This window comes from Branchiostoma floridae, chromosome 8 (assembly GCF_000003815.2).
Source record: "Branchiostoma floridae strain S238N-H82 chromosome 8, Bfl_VNyyK, whole genome shotgun sequence".
Lineage (NCBI taxonomy): Eukaryota > Metazoa > Chordata > Leptocardii > Amphioxiformes > Branchiostomatidae > Branchiostoma > Branchiostoma floridae.
Window position 1 is genome coordinate 12,537,320 of NC_049986.1, and position 15,346 is coordinate 12,552,665.

General features: G+C 40.3%; 1 protein-coding gene across 1 annotated transcript; it reads left to right on the top strand.

The window, feature by feature from the left end:
* The first annotated feature begins 143 nt into the window (after window positions 1-143).
* Window positions 144-13,957, top strand: LOC118421764 (integrator complex subunit 5-like). The gene is made up of 27 exons (XM_035829266.1): window positions 144-238; window positions 1,189-1,393; window positions 1,651-1,754; window positions 2,044-2,095; window positions 2,469-2,525; window positions 2,792-2,837; window positions 3,138-3,230; window positions 3,709-3,895; window positions 4,661-4,772; window positions 5,074-5,143; window positions 6,381-6,481; window positions 6,670-6,719; window positions 7,195-7,327; window positions 7,573-7,685; window positions 8,241-8,357; window positions 8,720-8,787; window positions 9,098-9,294; window positions 9,799-9,917; window positions 10,112-10,145; window positions 10,383-10,531; window positions 11,180-11,330; window positions 11,540-11,645; window positions 11,785-11,855; window positions 12,028-12,176; window positions 12,593-12,697; window positions 12,980-13,052; window positions 13,257-13,957. The coding sequence occupies exons 1-27, from the start codon at window positions 185-187 to the stop codon at window positions 13,262-13,264; spliced, it is 2,724 nt and encodes a 907-aa protein (XP_035685159.1). The 5' UTR covers window positions 144-184; the 3' UTR covers window positions 13,265-13,957.
* The last annotated feature ends 1,389 nt before the right edge of the window (window positions 13,958-15,346 follow it).

Below are 15,346 nucleotides of genomic sequence, written 5' to 3' on the forward strand. Positions count from 1 at the left end.
AATTTAAACTCTTTAGCATAAAACGATTGAAAGCAATAAAAAAAATTCTTAAATATATCAATACAAAACCAAACATGCAGTTTATTATTTCATATATTCATTTGTGTCTTTCAAACGATCTATATTTGTGATAGAGAATCTAGGCCATCCCCTTGAAAATAGTGGTTTCTACTAAAGGTGCAAAATGGCGACAACTATTGGCGGTGGAGGAGTTTCCGCGGCTTCTCACACCCCTCAGGTACGATAGGCATCATCAACACGCATTTTTATCAGCTTTCATAAATCTATAATGTTCATAAATACATTACTTCAGAGGGATTGTGCTGTTTTTGTACGTCACCTGAGTATGACTGTGTTTTGTCTGGCAGTTTCACTGCCCCCCTCCCCACTTCAAAGCGACAGTGCACCACTGCCATAACAAGAGTTCGGAGACCTCATACCGTCAGGAAATATTCAGAGCCTTTGTAGATTTATTGCCCCTTATCACTGCTGCAACCATTTCTGTTGCAACGCTCCCTGCAGCATCCATCCCTGCCACTCCTTTTCCCATTGTATCTGTCGCCATTGCATCCACCGCTGTCACATCTGTTCCTGCGGCATACGTTCCAATGCGTACGTTCCCACTGCAACGCTTCCCGCTGCATCTGACCAAGCTGCATGCTCCAAGCCACATCTGTCTAATCCTCATCTGTCCAAGCCGCATCCATGCTGCCATATAGGTTCAAACCACATCTCTCTAAGCTGCATCTGTGCAAGCTGCATCTGTTCACCTGTATCTGTCCTCCTGTATCCATCCCTGCAACATCAATTTTTGCAACCTCAGTCCCCGCAACATCTATTTATTTATGGGTTATTTGTTTATTATTGTTTTGTTATTATTATTATTTATTATCATTTTTATTTATGGGCCCCTCTTATCTGTCCCCCTGTATCCATCCCCACAACATCAGTCCCCGTAACATCCGTCCCGCTGCATCTGTCGCCATTGCATACTTCCTGTCGCATTAGCCCCGCTGCTCCAGCCCCTCCGTCAAAGCTCAATGCACAATTGATGTGGTCTTTTGTAAACAATGGTATTTTCAATAGCCCTGACCAGTCAAAAGTTTGAATAATGCCAGGTTGCATGACTTTTTTGCCAATATGTTTACTTATCCTATGGTTCTTTTTTCTACCATTTTAATCACAAAGGAGTTGCAGGCTGAGATCAAGACATTTGTCCAGGGCAAACATGCCACGTTTGGGCACAAGTTGACTTTGGAGGAGCATGCTAGAAGCGCCCTCTCTCTGCTGAGGACCGTACCTGCAGCCCGCTCAGCTGTGCTGGAGTTCCTGCAGGGAATTTTTGATGAAGCAGTCAATTCTCACATCCTTCAAATTGAGAGTGAAGGTTCAGGTAGGAAGATACATGTATATGAGATTTTTGTGTAATGCAGAATCCTTTGAGTTTGATGTTTTTAAACTGCTGATATTTCGACCAAGACTAACAAGCAAGCCCCATACAAGGATATTCAACAAAGACTTGCAAATAACTATGCTTTAAATACTGTAAAACTTGTTTGTAGCTGTTTGATTTTTGTGACTTTTGTGGTGACCTTTAACCTGAAAATTATGACACTAAATGTATGTTTTGTAACTTTTTGTTGTTGCTAGGGACTGTGGGTCCGAACTTGGACCCAGTCATACAGGAAGTGTGCAGCGTTTTACTGGGCTTTGTCAAGGTCAACCCTCAAGCATGGGCTCCTCTTATTTCTGCTGTAAGTACACATGCACATACAATTTAAAACATCACACTGCGAGAAACAGATCCTGGTGAGAACACAGATTGTTCTGATTTTGGTCAACAAAGGATAATTTTTTTTTTGTAGAATCTATAACATAAACATAAGGAATTAATTAGCCCCTTTGTTTCACTGTCATAGTGCATTGTCAGTGGATTCCATGTAGTTTATAAATGTATCTCTCTTATGGTTCTTGTTTACCTTGGAATGTTATCAACAAGTTAGGTGCCTAACAATAATTATTTTGGTCATGGTTTTGTTGCAGTGGTCAATTGACCTCCTGGGACAGATTAGCACCAAATATGCAGGAAGAAGAGGTATTTATTTGCAGTTATCACAAATTAAATATACCATACTTATGATTTGTTAAACATTTTAAGGTGTTACTTGTCTTAGAATTTGAGATAGCCTTGCCATAAACTATAGTATGTAAAGGTAAAAGAGAATGTATGGTTATACAATGTTACCTGAAATGTTTTGTAAGTGATAGGTAGAAAGTACTGCAGGGCTGGGACATGTTTTTGTACTCCCAAATAAATGCCAGTCCATCACTGTTATGTGATGTATGTACTAAGACTAAGAGTTCCCATTCCTTGAGTGTTGAACAGTGAGAGACATTATCCATATTTAACAGTTGGTCTATAGTTCTGTCAGTTAGGTTTTTTTAACTTGTGTGTGTTTCAATTGTAGGAGTCCCTCACTCTTCCAGTCTGAATGAGCTGTTACAGCTATGGATGACTTGCAAAGGTACAGGGATTCTGTGATTACACGCATTCTTAATCTAATAGTACCATATTCACTTGCATTCACTAGTACTTGTCAATTAGTATTTTGTACAGGATAATCTGCAGCAATCTATTTTGTCAAGTTTAAATTCATATACCTGTATATCATTCTGTAATACTAAGTGACTTGCTACGGGTATAATCGACAGCACTTCTCAATGTCTTATGAACAGCACTTCTTAATGTCTTATGAACATTGCTTCTCAATACTGAATATTAATTTTACAGCAACAAGAACTCTGATGGATATCTACACCCAGTGTCTAGCAGCAATGTTAGTATTTTTCCCGTTGTTTCTAGCTGTAAACTGTGTATCAATCAATACTTTGTATGCAAGCTACAGTAACTGTATGAAAATGAAGTGGCAAAGAGCCTGACTATAGAGTTCTCTGTTAACAAGCTTCAAAATTTTCAAGGAAGAAACAACGATTTTAGACAGGAAACCCACCTAGAAAATCTGTTCGTGGTTTGACTGGTCACGATAGATTTGATTTTAGAATTTTAGATCAGTTCTACAGTTCTTTTTTACCCTTTTTGATAATGTAATAATTACATGTAATTTTGTATTTGACAGGACTGGTAGCTCTGCTGACCTGTGTGTAGATGCACTACTGGACACATCAGTGCAACACTCTCCACACTTTGACTGGGTAGTGGCTCATATTGGGTAAGGATGATCCCTACTAATGTGGAGAAGTGACATAGAAGATGTTCTCTCTCCACAATGAAGTTGGCTTCAGAGTGAAGTTGTACTCCTAGTGCCATTTTACTACAGAGATCATGCAAGGCACCTAAAGTTTGTTAGTGAACCATGATTTTTTAGATATTGAAAACATACAATTTTTTTCAATCATGAAGGACAACATCAATTTTAAGGATAGTTGAGCTTTGTTCCAGGTATAGTGAAAACTCCATAAACACATACAATGTAGCTCACATGTATGTTATTTAAAAGTGAATGTACTCAATTCATTCAATGCAACATGTATCTTTTCTTTAACCTGTATCATGCTCTACTATTCTCTTGCTCTAGCTGAAGTGGCCCTGTGTGACCCAAGGGCTATAGAGAAGGAGATTGATATCACCCTAAACACTGAAAGGTGTTGGAAGGGTTTTAACTCACTAGGATATTGTGTTCTGTTTAGGTCATCCTTCCCCAACACCATCATCACCCGGGTCCTGTCATGTGGTCTGAAGGACTTCTGCAGCCACAGCAGCAGCCAGGTGACGGAGAGCCACGTGCCCAAGCTGGCGTCTGTGGTGGGCATCCTGGGACACCTGGCCGCTCACCATGCACAGGACATCAGGGAGGCTCTGCTGCAGCTCTTCCATGTAGGGGCTGGCTAATGTTCTGTATTTTACTGCCTGATATACATGCAGTGAAAATCATGGCCTATATGACCACTCTTTTGGTCGTCCCTTAGTTGGTGATCCCTGTGTCAATCAATGATAGCATTGCAATTAGCTGTCCAACCAATGGGAGAGTGACTGTGTTTTTTTAATTTTTTTTTAATTCTCCTGTCGATTTGACAGATAAGCAGGCATTTGCTTGTTTGCCTGACCTGCACATGACTTTTTAAGGTGAAGGAGGGGTGTGCAATTCCTTCTCCACCCTCTCGTCTATTGGAGCAGTAAGTCTCACAGGGGCAACTGTATGCAACATGTGAGGCGGCTCCAGCAGATGCAGCTTTGTTGTTCGGAGTTTCCGTCTCCTAGGAGGACTTCCGACCAAGGATGTAAGGGGTTCCTCCTACCCCCGACTCGTGTCATGGCGGGTGCGTCATGCCCGAACGTACCCCTAAGGCCTGTCTCAGCCACAAAGGCCTGCCACTGCCACTAGCCGCAGCTAGATACTTATTTACACCTGAGTTAAGGGAGGAAAGTCGTGTTTGCCTTTCCCAAGGGCACAAGATCGGTGGCACGGCAGGCGGGTGACACGGCAGGCGGATTCGAACCCGCCATCTCTCGGTCTTGAGCCGAACATGCTGCCACTGCGCCACGCGGTCCCACGGTAACTGTGTGTAACTTGTATTTTACAGGTCATCATTCATTGCAACTCTCTCTCTTCTTGAATATGTTTGGGATTTTTTTTCACAGGTTAGCCTAAGTGAGGGTAAACAGGAACAGTACACTGTGCCCTTCCTGCTGGAGCTGGCCACCATGTCTCCCATGCTACTCAGGGTCATCACAACTGAACTGGTAGACTCTTGTAAGTGATAATGTTCATCATACATACTTACTGCTTCATCTGCTTGTTACCAAGCACATAGTAAGATTATGGTACTTGGACACACCCACTAGCCCAATGGCTGCATGGAAAGTATTCATAATCATTTATAGAGACATGAAATATCAAAAGTCGTTTTTTTTATAAGTAGATTCGTTTTCTTGTCACAGAGTTCTTACTAACACGTAGAACTGCCAGGTAAGTAAGTCATACAGAGCATACCTTTAGCTATCTTGAGTTGAGCAGAAAAGATATTTAAATGATGTTTCTGTACCTTCCACAGTGAGCGCTGATGTTCTAAACCAATTGGCAAGGCAGTTATCAAAAGGAAGGTCCAAGGCAGACATGGAAGGGTACGGATGAAATTCTCATATCAATGTCAAATTATTTCTTTAGACAACAATAGGGTGATCAAACCTTAGTATGAATGCTTTTCAGCACAAGGATGTGATGTTTTTATTGTTGATAACAATAATAATGTTTTGCTGTCATGCAAAACCAGAGACAGAGCATATATGAATATTACCAGAAGTAGCATTTGTGCTGTGTGAATGTTGTTCAGCAACGGGGGCAGGGCATATGTGAATGTGTATGATAGACACAGCATGCATGTATGTGCATGGTTATATGTTGTTCAACACCAGGGGCAGACCATGTGCACATGTGTATGACAGAGATGCATGTAAGTGTGTATGGTAGGTGAATGTTTTTCAGTACAAAGGACAGGCATGTGTGAATGTGTATGATATAGAGATAGTATGTGAGTGGTAAGTGAATGTTGTTCAGCACCAAGGACAGGACATGTGGACATGTGTATGACAGAGATGCATGTAAGTGTGTATGGTAGGTGGATGTTTTTCAGTACTAAGGACAGGACATGTGTGAATGTGTATGACAGAGAGAGAGTGTGTTGTAAGTGAATGTTGTTCAGCACCAAGGACAGGACATGTGTACATGTGTATGACAGAGATGCATGTAAGTATGTATGGTAGGTGAATGTTTTTCAGTACAAAGGACAGGCATGTGTGAATGTGTATGATATAGAGATAGTATATGAGTGGTAAGTGAATGTTGTTCAGCACCAAGGACAGGACATGTGGACATGTGTATGACAGAAATGCATGTAAGTGTGTATGGTAGGTGAATGTTTTTCAGTACTAAGTACAGGACATGTGTGAATGTGTATGATAGAGATAGTGTGTGAGTGGTAATGAATGTTGTTCAGCACCAAGGACATGGCATGTGTGTACGTGTATGACAGAGAGAGGGTGTGTGGTAAGTGAATGTTGTTCAGCACCAGGGACAAGACATGTTTGGATGTGTATGAGAGGTTGTGTTTATGTTGTTCAGAACCAGAGACAGGACATGTTTGAAAATTTATGATGGTGATAGTGTGTGTGGTAGGGGAATGTTGTTTAGCACCAGGGACAGAACCAGTTTGAATGTTAATCAGCTATGATCAGACAATTGTATACAGTATGTGTGTGTGAGATTTGACTTGCTGCTCTCCTACTCTTCATGTCTATTGCTGTTACCATGAAGAATTGCCATGCAGAATTGACAACCATGTCATCTGATTCCAACCTCCAGACTAATATCCCTGGTTGTTCACCTCATCACCAAGACTGGCAGTGGCTGCCAAAAGGTCCTGAAGTTCCTACTGGATACTGCCTGTCCAATGGATCAAAAAGGTAGGTGATATATATAACCATATGGTCCAGAAATATGCAGAATAAACTTTAAGTTTAAGGCTTATAAACGACTGGAAATTTTGTTTCAACTGCTGGTTGTAAAATGTGTAAACTATTTGATTCAAACAATTGTGTTTTGAATAGGGTTGGGATCAGGATTATTGAAACTTGAATGTCTCTGCCTTCAGGTGAAGTGCCACTGGATCCTGCAGTGCAGCACACATGCACAGTTATTCTGGTATGTATAGTTTGTGTTGAGTTGTAAAGTCTAGATAAAGATTCTTATCTGCCTAAATGCTTAGGTCAGGTCTAGCCCTTTCCTGCTCTGATGCTAAAGAGGATCATTTTGAAAATATTTTCTTTCTTGATTTTAGGCACATCAAATCTAATGTTGTACAAAAACATTAATTATAAGTCTGACTCTGTTGTACTCTACAGTAAGTCGTTGATCATGTACAACTGAACAGTATGACACTCACAGCAACAGACTCTTTCTTCATCTTTTGCTACAGCTGTGCATCCTTAATCATCACTAACCCGTCTTGACATTAGTACCTTACTTTACATGTACCTCAGCCCCTTAGTAACTCCTGTGCCTTTAGGGCACATTGGGCCTTCCACCCTGCCCAGTTCTAATCTTCTCTCTAGTACACTATTCTTTAAAGACTACCAACTATATTTCTTGTTGAAACTCTACTTTTCTGTTCCACTAGAACACCCTGGTATCAGACCTACAGAAGTTGGTGTTTGGCAGGGCCCAGCAGGGAGACATTACAGAGATCCTGTTCCTCTCAGAGCTGCAGGCACACAGGACACACTTGTGTCAGGAGATGCTATCGGTCAATGGTAACAGGTAAGAAACTGTCAATCACAAGAAAATACAGTGTACATTTATATATGACATAGATGTTTGGGAAAGATGCAGTTAAGAAAGCTTGTGTAGTACAATGTATGTCTGCCTCAATATTAACTTTTTCCCCTGTACTATATTGTAAATTTTTGTAAAGACCCGAAAAGCTTGTACTGTTTTGTTTTCTTTTGCTTAGTATTGGTAAGTAATACATGAAGCTTACTGTATGACTGTGTTTGAGTCAGACAGTGGTGGCTGGTCCAGATCCTGAGGCTGCTGGGCTGTCACCTTGGTGAGAGTTGTGCTGCAGACATCGTGACCTTCAACCTCCAACATGCTCAGTCTCAACAACAGGTATTTATGTACACTTGTCACATATTCAACAGTCAATTGAACACATCCAGATACATAGTCACAGTCACATGTCTCACTACATGTGTGGGATGTTTGAAATTTCCCATCCAAAATTTCTTGTTTGAAAAGTTCTGAAACGTTTATTAGACCTGTTTAGCAGCATATTAATTTTGAGTACTTTTAGCAATTGGTGTTTGAAAGACGTACATGTTTGTACACTCTAAATGGAAGAGGCACATTTACTGGGTTCAACTTTAGTTGAGACTGCTCAACTGGTGCTTGGATTAATGTATTCTTGTATGTTTTGGTATAGCTGAGTAGACACTTCATAGCATGTATAGTTTTTATTTTTGCAACATGTACATGTACATTTGTACATAAATTCAATCTGAATTCTGACTTTTAAAGTGGTCACATTGCACATTTTGTTTTCTGTGTAATTCTGATGTAGGAAACATAAACTTAGTAACTGATGATTGGCAACCACTTTGGGGCATAACAGAAGAGCTGCATTGACATGTTTCCTTATCTTACCCATTGCACCACCTGGTACAGCTGGGGCTACTACTGGAGCTGCTGGAAGGGTTCCAGTGCTGCCTGCCTGACGTGACAGGTGCAGCTGTCTGCAGGTGCATGGACTCTCTACAGACAGGGACGCTCAACAACACACAGGTCAGTACTAGTCTATTATATGGACTCACTACAGACAGGCACCCTCAACAATACACAGGTGAACACTTTTGTACCAGTAGGTATACAATTTGGATATCTTAGATGCTTTCCTCAGGATGACTGCACCCATTGAACTCCACCCACCTTTGGACCCATCTTTACATGTATGTCATGCCTCCATAGGATGGCTACTACTAGTGCCTCACTACTTTTGCTCTGATATGATAACTTTTCATTATGTACACCACTATTTATTATCACATTTAATGCTGGACCATGCATGCATACACGTAACACACTTCACAACTTTGATTGTAAAACAGGCAAAACACAAATACTGCCATCTTTCATGTATTTTGCAGGCAAGCAGACTGTTGGCGAATATTGTTCACCTGCTCAAGAGTGAGGACATGGGAAAAAGGCATTTCAGGTAAATATTCCCTTTTAGGCCAAGTGCACATTTTATTTACTATTGTGGATGAAGGAAGGAAATGCCACCCTCAGTATGCATTAAAATGTGTCATCCCAGGCCCCTAGATATATATTTGTGTAGAAACGTTGTTTCCTGTTTCCAGCTACAAATATAACTATCATATGGTATCTTTAGTTATATCATATCCTTAAAAATACAAACTTTCACATGAATTTGATCCTGTTTTTCTAAATGTATTTGATGTGTATAGGGACCAGAGTTAACTTCATGTTATTGAGTCAAACAAAATTTATTTGTTAACTTTCAGGTGGCAGCTACAGGAGGCCATCCTGCTGCACCTGCAGCCCATGACATCCCAGCTGGAGCACAGCTGCCTCCAGGTGGCTGCCAAGGCCATGCAGATCCAGGCCATCGTGGGCTTACCTGCCAAACCCACCACACCTGCCCTCATTCACACCTGCCTGGCAGCTGTCAGGTGTTTCTTCAGGGTGCTGCATGATACAGGTGTGATAATTTTCTATAGTTAAAATAACAGAGCAAGGTTGATCTATGCTATCATTTTGAACAGTTGTTTCCTATAATTGTAATTTCTTATAAGTTGTATGAGAACTTGTTCTCTGTACATTGCAACTTGTTATTTGCTCGAGAAGATAAAGTTTTCTTAAAAATCATGGCTACCATGTAAAACTCTCTCCAATAAGATTTCTCCAGTGTCACTGACGCATCCTCACTGACGAAAGACATTGGATGGTTGTCTGAAACATCTGACCATTTCCAAAATAATATCCAGTTGCTTGAGTAACTGCTTTTTGGGGTATCTTATTTCCTTGATGTCTAACCTTCATTGATGCATGGCTTAATCAGTTAAATGCCAAAGCAACTGTCCCAAAATCATTTGCAGTCTGGATCCTACTAATGTTCTGTAGTCTAAAGTTACAGACATCTAAATCTATTTTCATATCACTGTTGTGATGTTATGTGATACAGTGTTATTATTGTGTGTTTCAGACCTTGAGGAGAAGATAACAGTTATCCAGTACTGTAAGGTGTACCTGTCCCATCTGTGTGGGGTGCAGCTGGGACAGACACTGGTTATACGGCATCTGGTAAAGGGTATGCTGGACAAGGTGAGGATAAGACAGGAGGGCATTTGTACAATAAAGGACTGTTGTGCTGACAATTAAATGTTTTCATAACATATAATAATGCATTACAAAGGTTTTGCTTATGATGAAAAAATAAAAAAATTGTACCAAGGAAATGTTCCTGCTTTTGATTTATATTACTTTTATACCTTAACTCTTGTATCTGTTATTTTTAGGAAAATGCAGTGTTATTTGGAGCTAAGGTGAAAGGTAAGTCAACTTTTATGAATCATATCCTCTGAGAAAGTCACAATATCTTTCAAATTTTACTGTATAACCTTCCAATATACCAAATGGGTAATTCCCAACATAATACAAGGATTTGTATACTATTAGGTACTAGTACCATGTAGTCAATATTGACCTAAGGAGGCCATATGAAATGTAAGAAAGATGCGACCAACACAGTTCTGAACTTAATTCTACATTGTGTACATGTACATGTAGATTATTCCAGTGGTGAGAGCAGTGAGGGCCAGTCCTCCCTCCTGCAGCAGAACATCCAGCTGGGCCGCTCCAGCACACCAACAGTCTTCCACGCAGGAGTCATCGGCAAGGGGCTCAGACCTAAGCCTGATGCCAAACAGTTGCCAAGTGTAAGTTCCTCAACATATTTAGAGGTCCTACATGTATGTTTTACTATAGTATGTTAGTAAGTCTATCATATGCATTTATATTAGGTGCTTGGTAATTTGTAACATTAGCCATTTCAGATAGTGACCTAAAACATTGGCCCCATGTATGTGAGAGCTTCAGTCATTAGCCTCAAATGTCAGTCCCTTGTACATAAAAGAAGCCATCACACATGTCTAGAAGTGTAAGGATGACCCAGTGTGCTTGACTAGATTATAGATATCCAAGCCACAACACAACCGCATTACACTACATGTACAATGTAGGTAGTGAAAAAGCATTGTGCTTTGTCATTAGTTTGAGGTCGACCAGAAAGAAAAATACAGCCAAGGATGAGGGTTATATGTCCTGTCCTTTGTGCTGAACAGCATTCACGTTCTAGATGCAGTGTTTCACCGATTATAAAATCCATTGATTCCCCTCTGAAGTTTGGTTTTATTTTTGCAGTTTTTAGAACGACTTCTCTAATGCAAATTCATGACACTGTGAACATACCATTCCGATGTATTACTAACTTAAGAATTGTTTCAACCTTGAACTGAAAATGCTGCAAAAACCTACAGTACATCATGTATATAATTGTTACATCCAAATGAATGATTCTCCTGCAGGACCAGGTAACAGGTAGTTGCCAGGCAGTTCTGGATGTCCTGTACACCTGTACCCTCCACGAGCACCACCACGCCTCCATCCCCAAACATGAGGAGGACAGGATGGACACCTCCGACAGTCGCGTGGAGAGAAGGAGGATATCCTCATCAGGTTGGGGACGGTCTAACGCCAAACAATTTTCTTTTTAATTGGACACAAATAAAGCTGATGAATATAAACATTCTTGCACACTGGAGCTTCAACATTAAGTACATATTTAGATTATAGAAAATTTCTTACAGCAGGCACAACTTTATATCTATATCCATTGCCCATTGTCAGTGTTTTCCGAGCTGCAACTCTTTTCTTGACTTTTTTAGGCTCAAGAACTCTTGCATTACTGGTTGTAGAACTGGTCTGCCCAGATGTCATCCAAGCCCCCACAGACTGGCCTGATGAGGAGTTCACCAAGTACACTGTAGAGAGGTATATGTGGTCTTCTTTTCAATGTCAAATAAAAAAAGGACATTCATATGACATTGTGTGTGTGTGTGTGTGTTGTCCTTGTGTTATTTTCAAAATTTGTGGAAGCAATGTCCATTGCCAACTCAAGCTTTCTTTGCAGAGATTTACACATTACAAGAAAGTTTAAGGAAAATCCAATACTTTGGGACATCTTGAAGATGGTAGCAGAAGGCAAGTATCATTTTTACTGTCTCTTAATGTGATTTCAGCTCAGAATTTCCTCTATTTTTTAGATGAACTTTTTTCCATGGGTGTACATGTAATGTATTATTCTGTACTGTCTTGGTTTGAAACTGATTTGAAGTTCATATCTTGACACATTGAAATTGCTTGTGTATGACAGGGAGAACAGCACTGTGTCACTGTGCAATACTGCTGAGTAGTGTGATCTCCACCCTGATTACCCACTGGGAGGGTTCACGTAGCAGCGTGACAGCTGACACTCTATGGCACCTCCGGGCATCATGCAAGGCGCTGGAGTGTATGGGGGAGGTGAGCAGCTACATTTGTGTGACTGGGTAAAGTTTCTCACTGATGTGGCCTCACAGGGCTCAAATGCCCGTCTGCAACTTGCAAAAGAATTGATAAGATTGCAGAAAAAGTTAAACATTTTGTAATTTGAGCCCTGGTTTGCTAGTTCCTTTCTGCAAGTCAAAAAGGCTATTTTTAACCTCCTCGCTTTATGCCACCCTTCGAGATTGAAAAATTTCCTTTCAACTGTTGTGACAAGCAAATTGTGTTAATATGTTTTCAATTATGATATTTTGTAGGCTTTGAACCATAGGTTGAAAATTAAGTGTTTGGCTTGTATTTTGTTGAATATGCTGATCCATGTTAATCTTTATTGTCTTAGTTTATAACAGAATTACATGTGTATGTTTACAACTTGATTACTTGTTCTATTCCAGGCCCATCTCCTGCCGGCTCCGCTGGGTTATGTTTCAGAACTGTTCCACATCGTGACTCCATATGAGGTGGCACTCCTGCTCAGGGAGGTTTGGAAGTTTATGGTGGTAAGTCTGGTTCAATTCAACGTGTAATAGTGTTTGTTCTTGTGACAAGACATATCATTTTGCATTGGTGCTGTATTAAAGTTTCACTGTATTAAAGACTGAATTATCCTACCAAAAAGAATTCTTAACGTATGTTGTGTGTCTCTTGTATTTATTTTTAATTAGAGTGGATTTATTTTACATACTTGCTTGTATAAATGTAAACCAAGTGATGAAATATTTTAAAACTGTAGTTCTAGTACCAAAACCATTGATAATCACTTCATCGATATCTTTCCACAGGAAAATCCACCTTCACCAGAACTGTACAGTATGAGGGACATCACTGGACGACCAATCAGATTCTTCAACCCAGGTAAGACAGCTAAGTGAAAAGTACAATCTATCCTCAGTAGTATGGCTTTGCTTCAAAGTCACAATCTCATATTGCAAAATCGGGATTGCTAGCCACTAGAACATTATATACACCGCATGTACTTACTAGTGTAAACTGAACATATGATACTAGTAATATGAAGACAATATGTCATTGTCTGCAATAACAATGTTATATTTGCAGACCTGTAAAGGAAGCACCTTGCAGTGGTACTTTCCATCCTCCACAGCAACATCCCCAAACTTGGTCACCTCTACTCCAGATTTCAACTTCAGTAACTTTCTTCAATGTTTCAAAAATGATGTGTCCCAACAATTTTGTATACATGGTTCTAAAAAGGTATTAAACTATGTATCAGGATAATTGAGAGGACAGTTACATTGTACATACAAAGTAATATGTAGAAGGATTGAGATGGATTACATGTATATACACTTAATACATTTTCAGTGTATTGATGTAGTTTAACCTTAAGCACACTGAAATAGTCATTTGATTGGCAATTCTCTATTAGTTACAGTGTTAGGCAGCAGGGAGAAAGTTAAAAGCTGCTGGGACATAGTGCTCACAAAAGCACATACATGTAGCTCTAGAAACATTGTCTACAATGTATTGTAGATGGATGTTAACAATGCGTGAACACTACATAGAATAAATTATAATGAATATAAAGTCACAGTTCCAATTTTCCAAAGAATGAACTTAATACATTTTCATGCCAAATGGTATAATCTAGTTTACACATTTAAAGACGAACTAATTCGAGACATTAGATGAATTGCCATGTATTTTTGATTTACATGGGTACAGTTGGTTGAATTGGCAATGAACTGGCAGAGATGACACATGGTACTGTAAAACTTGTAATAAAATGTTGCAGAAGTGATCATGACTAGCCACTGCTTTTTTAAAATCACAAGTTAAACCCCAACAAAAGCAGGATATCTACTGCTCTGATTCTTGCACTGAAATCAGCTACAGAATATGCTATATGCAATTTAGTATCTACCATAATTTACATGCATGCCATGGAGCTAGCATCTCTTTGCCACCAGCTAAACTTAGCCTGGATACCATCCGAGTATAAGAAGCCCCAGGTGAAATTAGATGGTACCCAGGCTAGCTTAACTAAGACTGTCTATCTCTAGCTGTATTGACATCTTCTAGACTAGATTATGACACAGCATGTTTTGTTATGTTCAGGTAGGTAGTTGAAGAAGAAAATACAGTTTTTGCCTACATCAGACACAACAAGACTCCTTGGCGTACGGGTCACACAGCTTGGGTTTCCCAACCCATCATCTCTATCTGCGATAACCCCCACAAAATTGCAGAACCTGTCAAAGTACTGCAGCCTACCACTGCCCTGGTCAGGCACCACAAAATCATGGTCATGGGAGTCAATGTAGGTGCCTTGTCCAATAGGACCTTTGAACCTCCCGCCCCCTTGGCCCCACCCACCAATCACGTAAGCCAGACTAAAGTCTGCCCTGTAGAATAGCAGTTGCTTGGTCATGTTATTTGCAACAGAGAAATAACCAGGCCCAATAGGCTGCTTTGAAGGGGCCTCGCATTCAGTTGAGAGGCAAATTCTTGCAAAGATGTCTCCTTTTAGGTCAAACAGGACCAGCTCATTTTTGTCTGTAACACCCACTATGATTCCCTGAGCCTGTTCTAGGTATCGCACAATGGAAGGCTCTTTGAGCTGCCCTTTCCCAAGAGTTTTCAGAAACTTTCCCTTTTTCGTGAACAGTTTAGCAAGCTTCAGACCACTGTCTAGTACAACCATACGGTCTCTAGTAGGGTGCATAGAAAAACTGCATGGCTTGCTTCCGGTTTCCTCAGGAAGACTTACTGGAAAACTTCTTTTGAATTTACCTGTCAGGTCAAAGATTTGCATCCGGTGATTATTTTGGTCAAGAACAAAGAGACCTTTGTCTGTAGCAATGACAGCCACAGGCTGATCAAATTCCCCTTCCTCCTTTCCCTTGTGGCCAAATCGAACTATCTGAATAGGTTTAGGATAGATAGAACCTTTCTTCTTTTTTTCAGAAATGAATTCACCGGAGGTTTCACTGTCGTTAGCAATGTCCATGCTACATTCAATCTCCTCTTCCTCTACATCACTGGCTTTACCATCCTCAGTAGTGACACTGCCCAAACTGTAAGAAGCGTTGGGAGAAGCTGGCACAAAAGTTAGCATCGGGGCAAGCACCTTTTCCTCATCCTTACTTAACACCCCAAGCTCTTTCAAGGCTTCTATACATGACAGA

Excerpts from the sequence above, each read along its gene's own strand:
- LOC118421764 (XM_035829266.1), top strand. The coding sequence starts at position 185 with ATGGCGACAACTATTGGCGGTGGAGGAGTTTCCGCGGCTTCTCACACC. Across the intron at positions 4,773-5,073 it reads AACTGAACTGGTAGACTCTT|TGAGCGCTGATGTTCTAAAC; the intron begins GTAAGTGATAAT and ends TACCTTCCACAG. Across the intron at positions 9,918-10,111 it reads TAAAGGGTATGCTGGACAAG|GAAAATGCAGTGTTATTTGG; the intron begins GTGAGGATAAGA and ends TGTTATTTTTAG.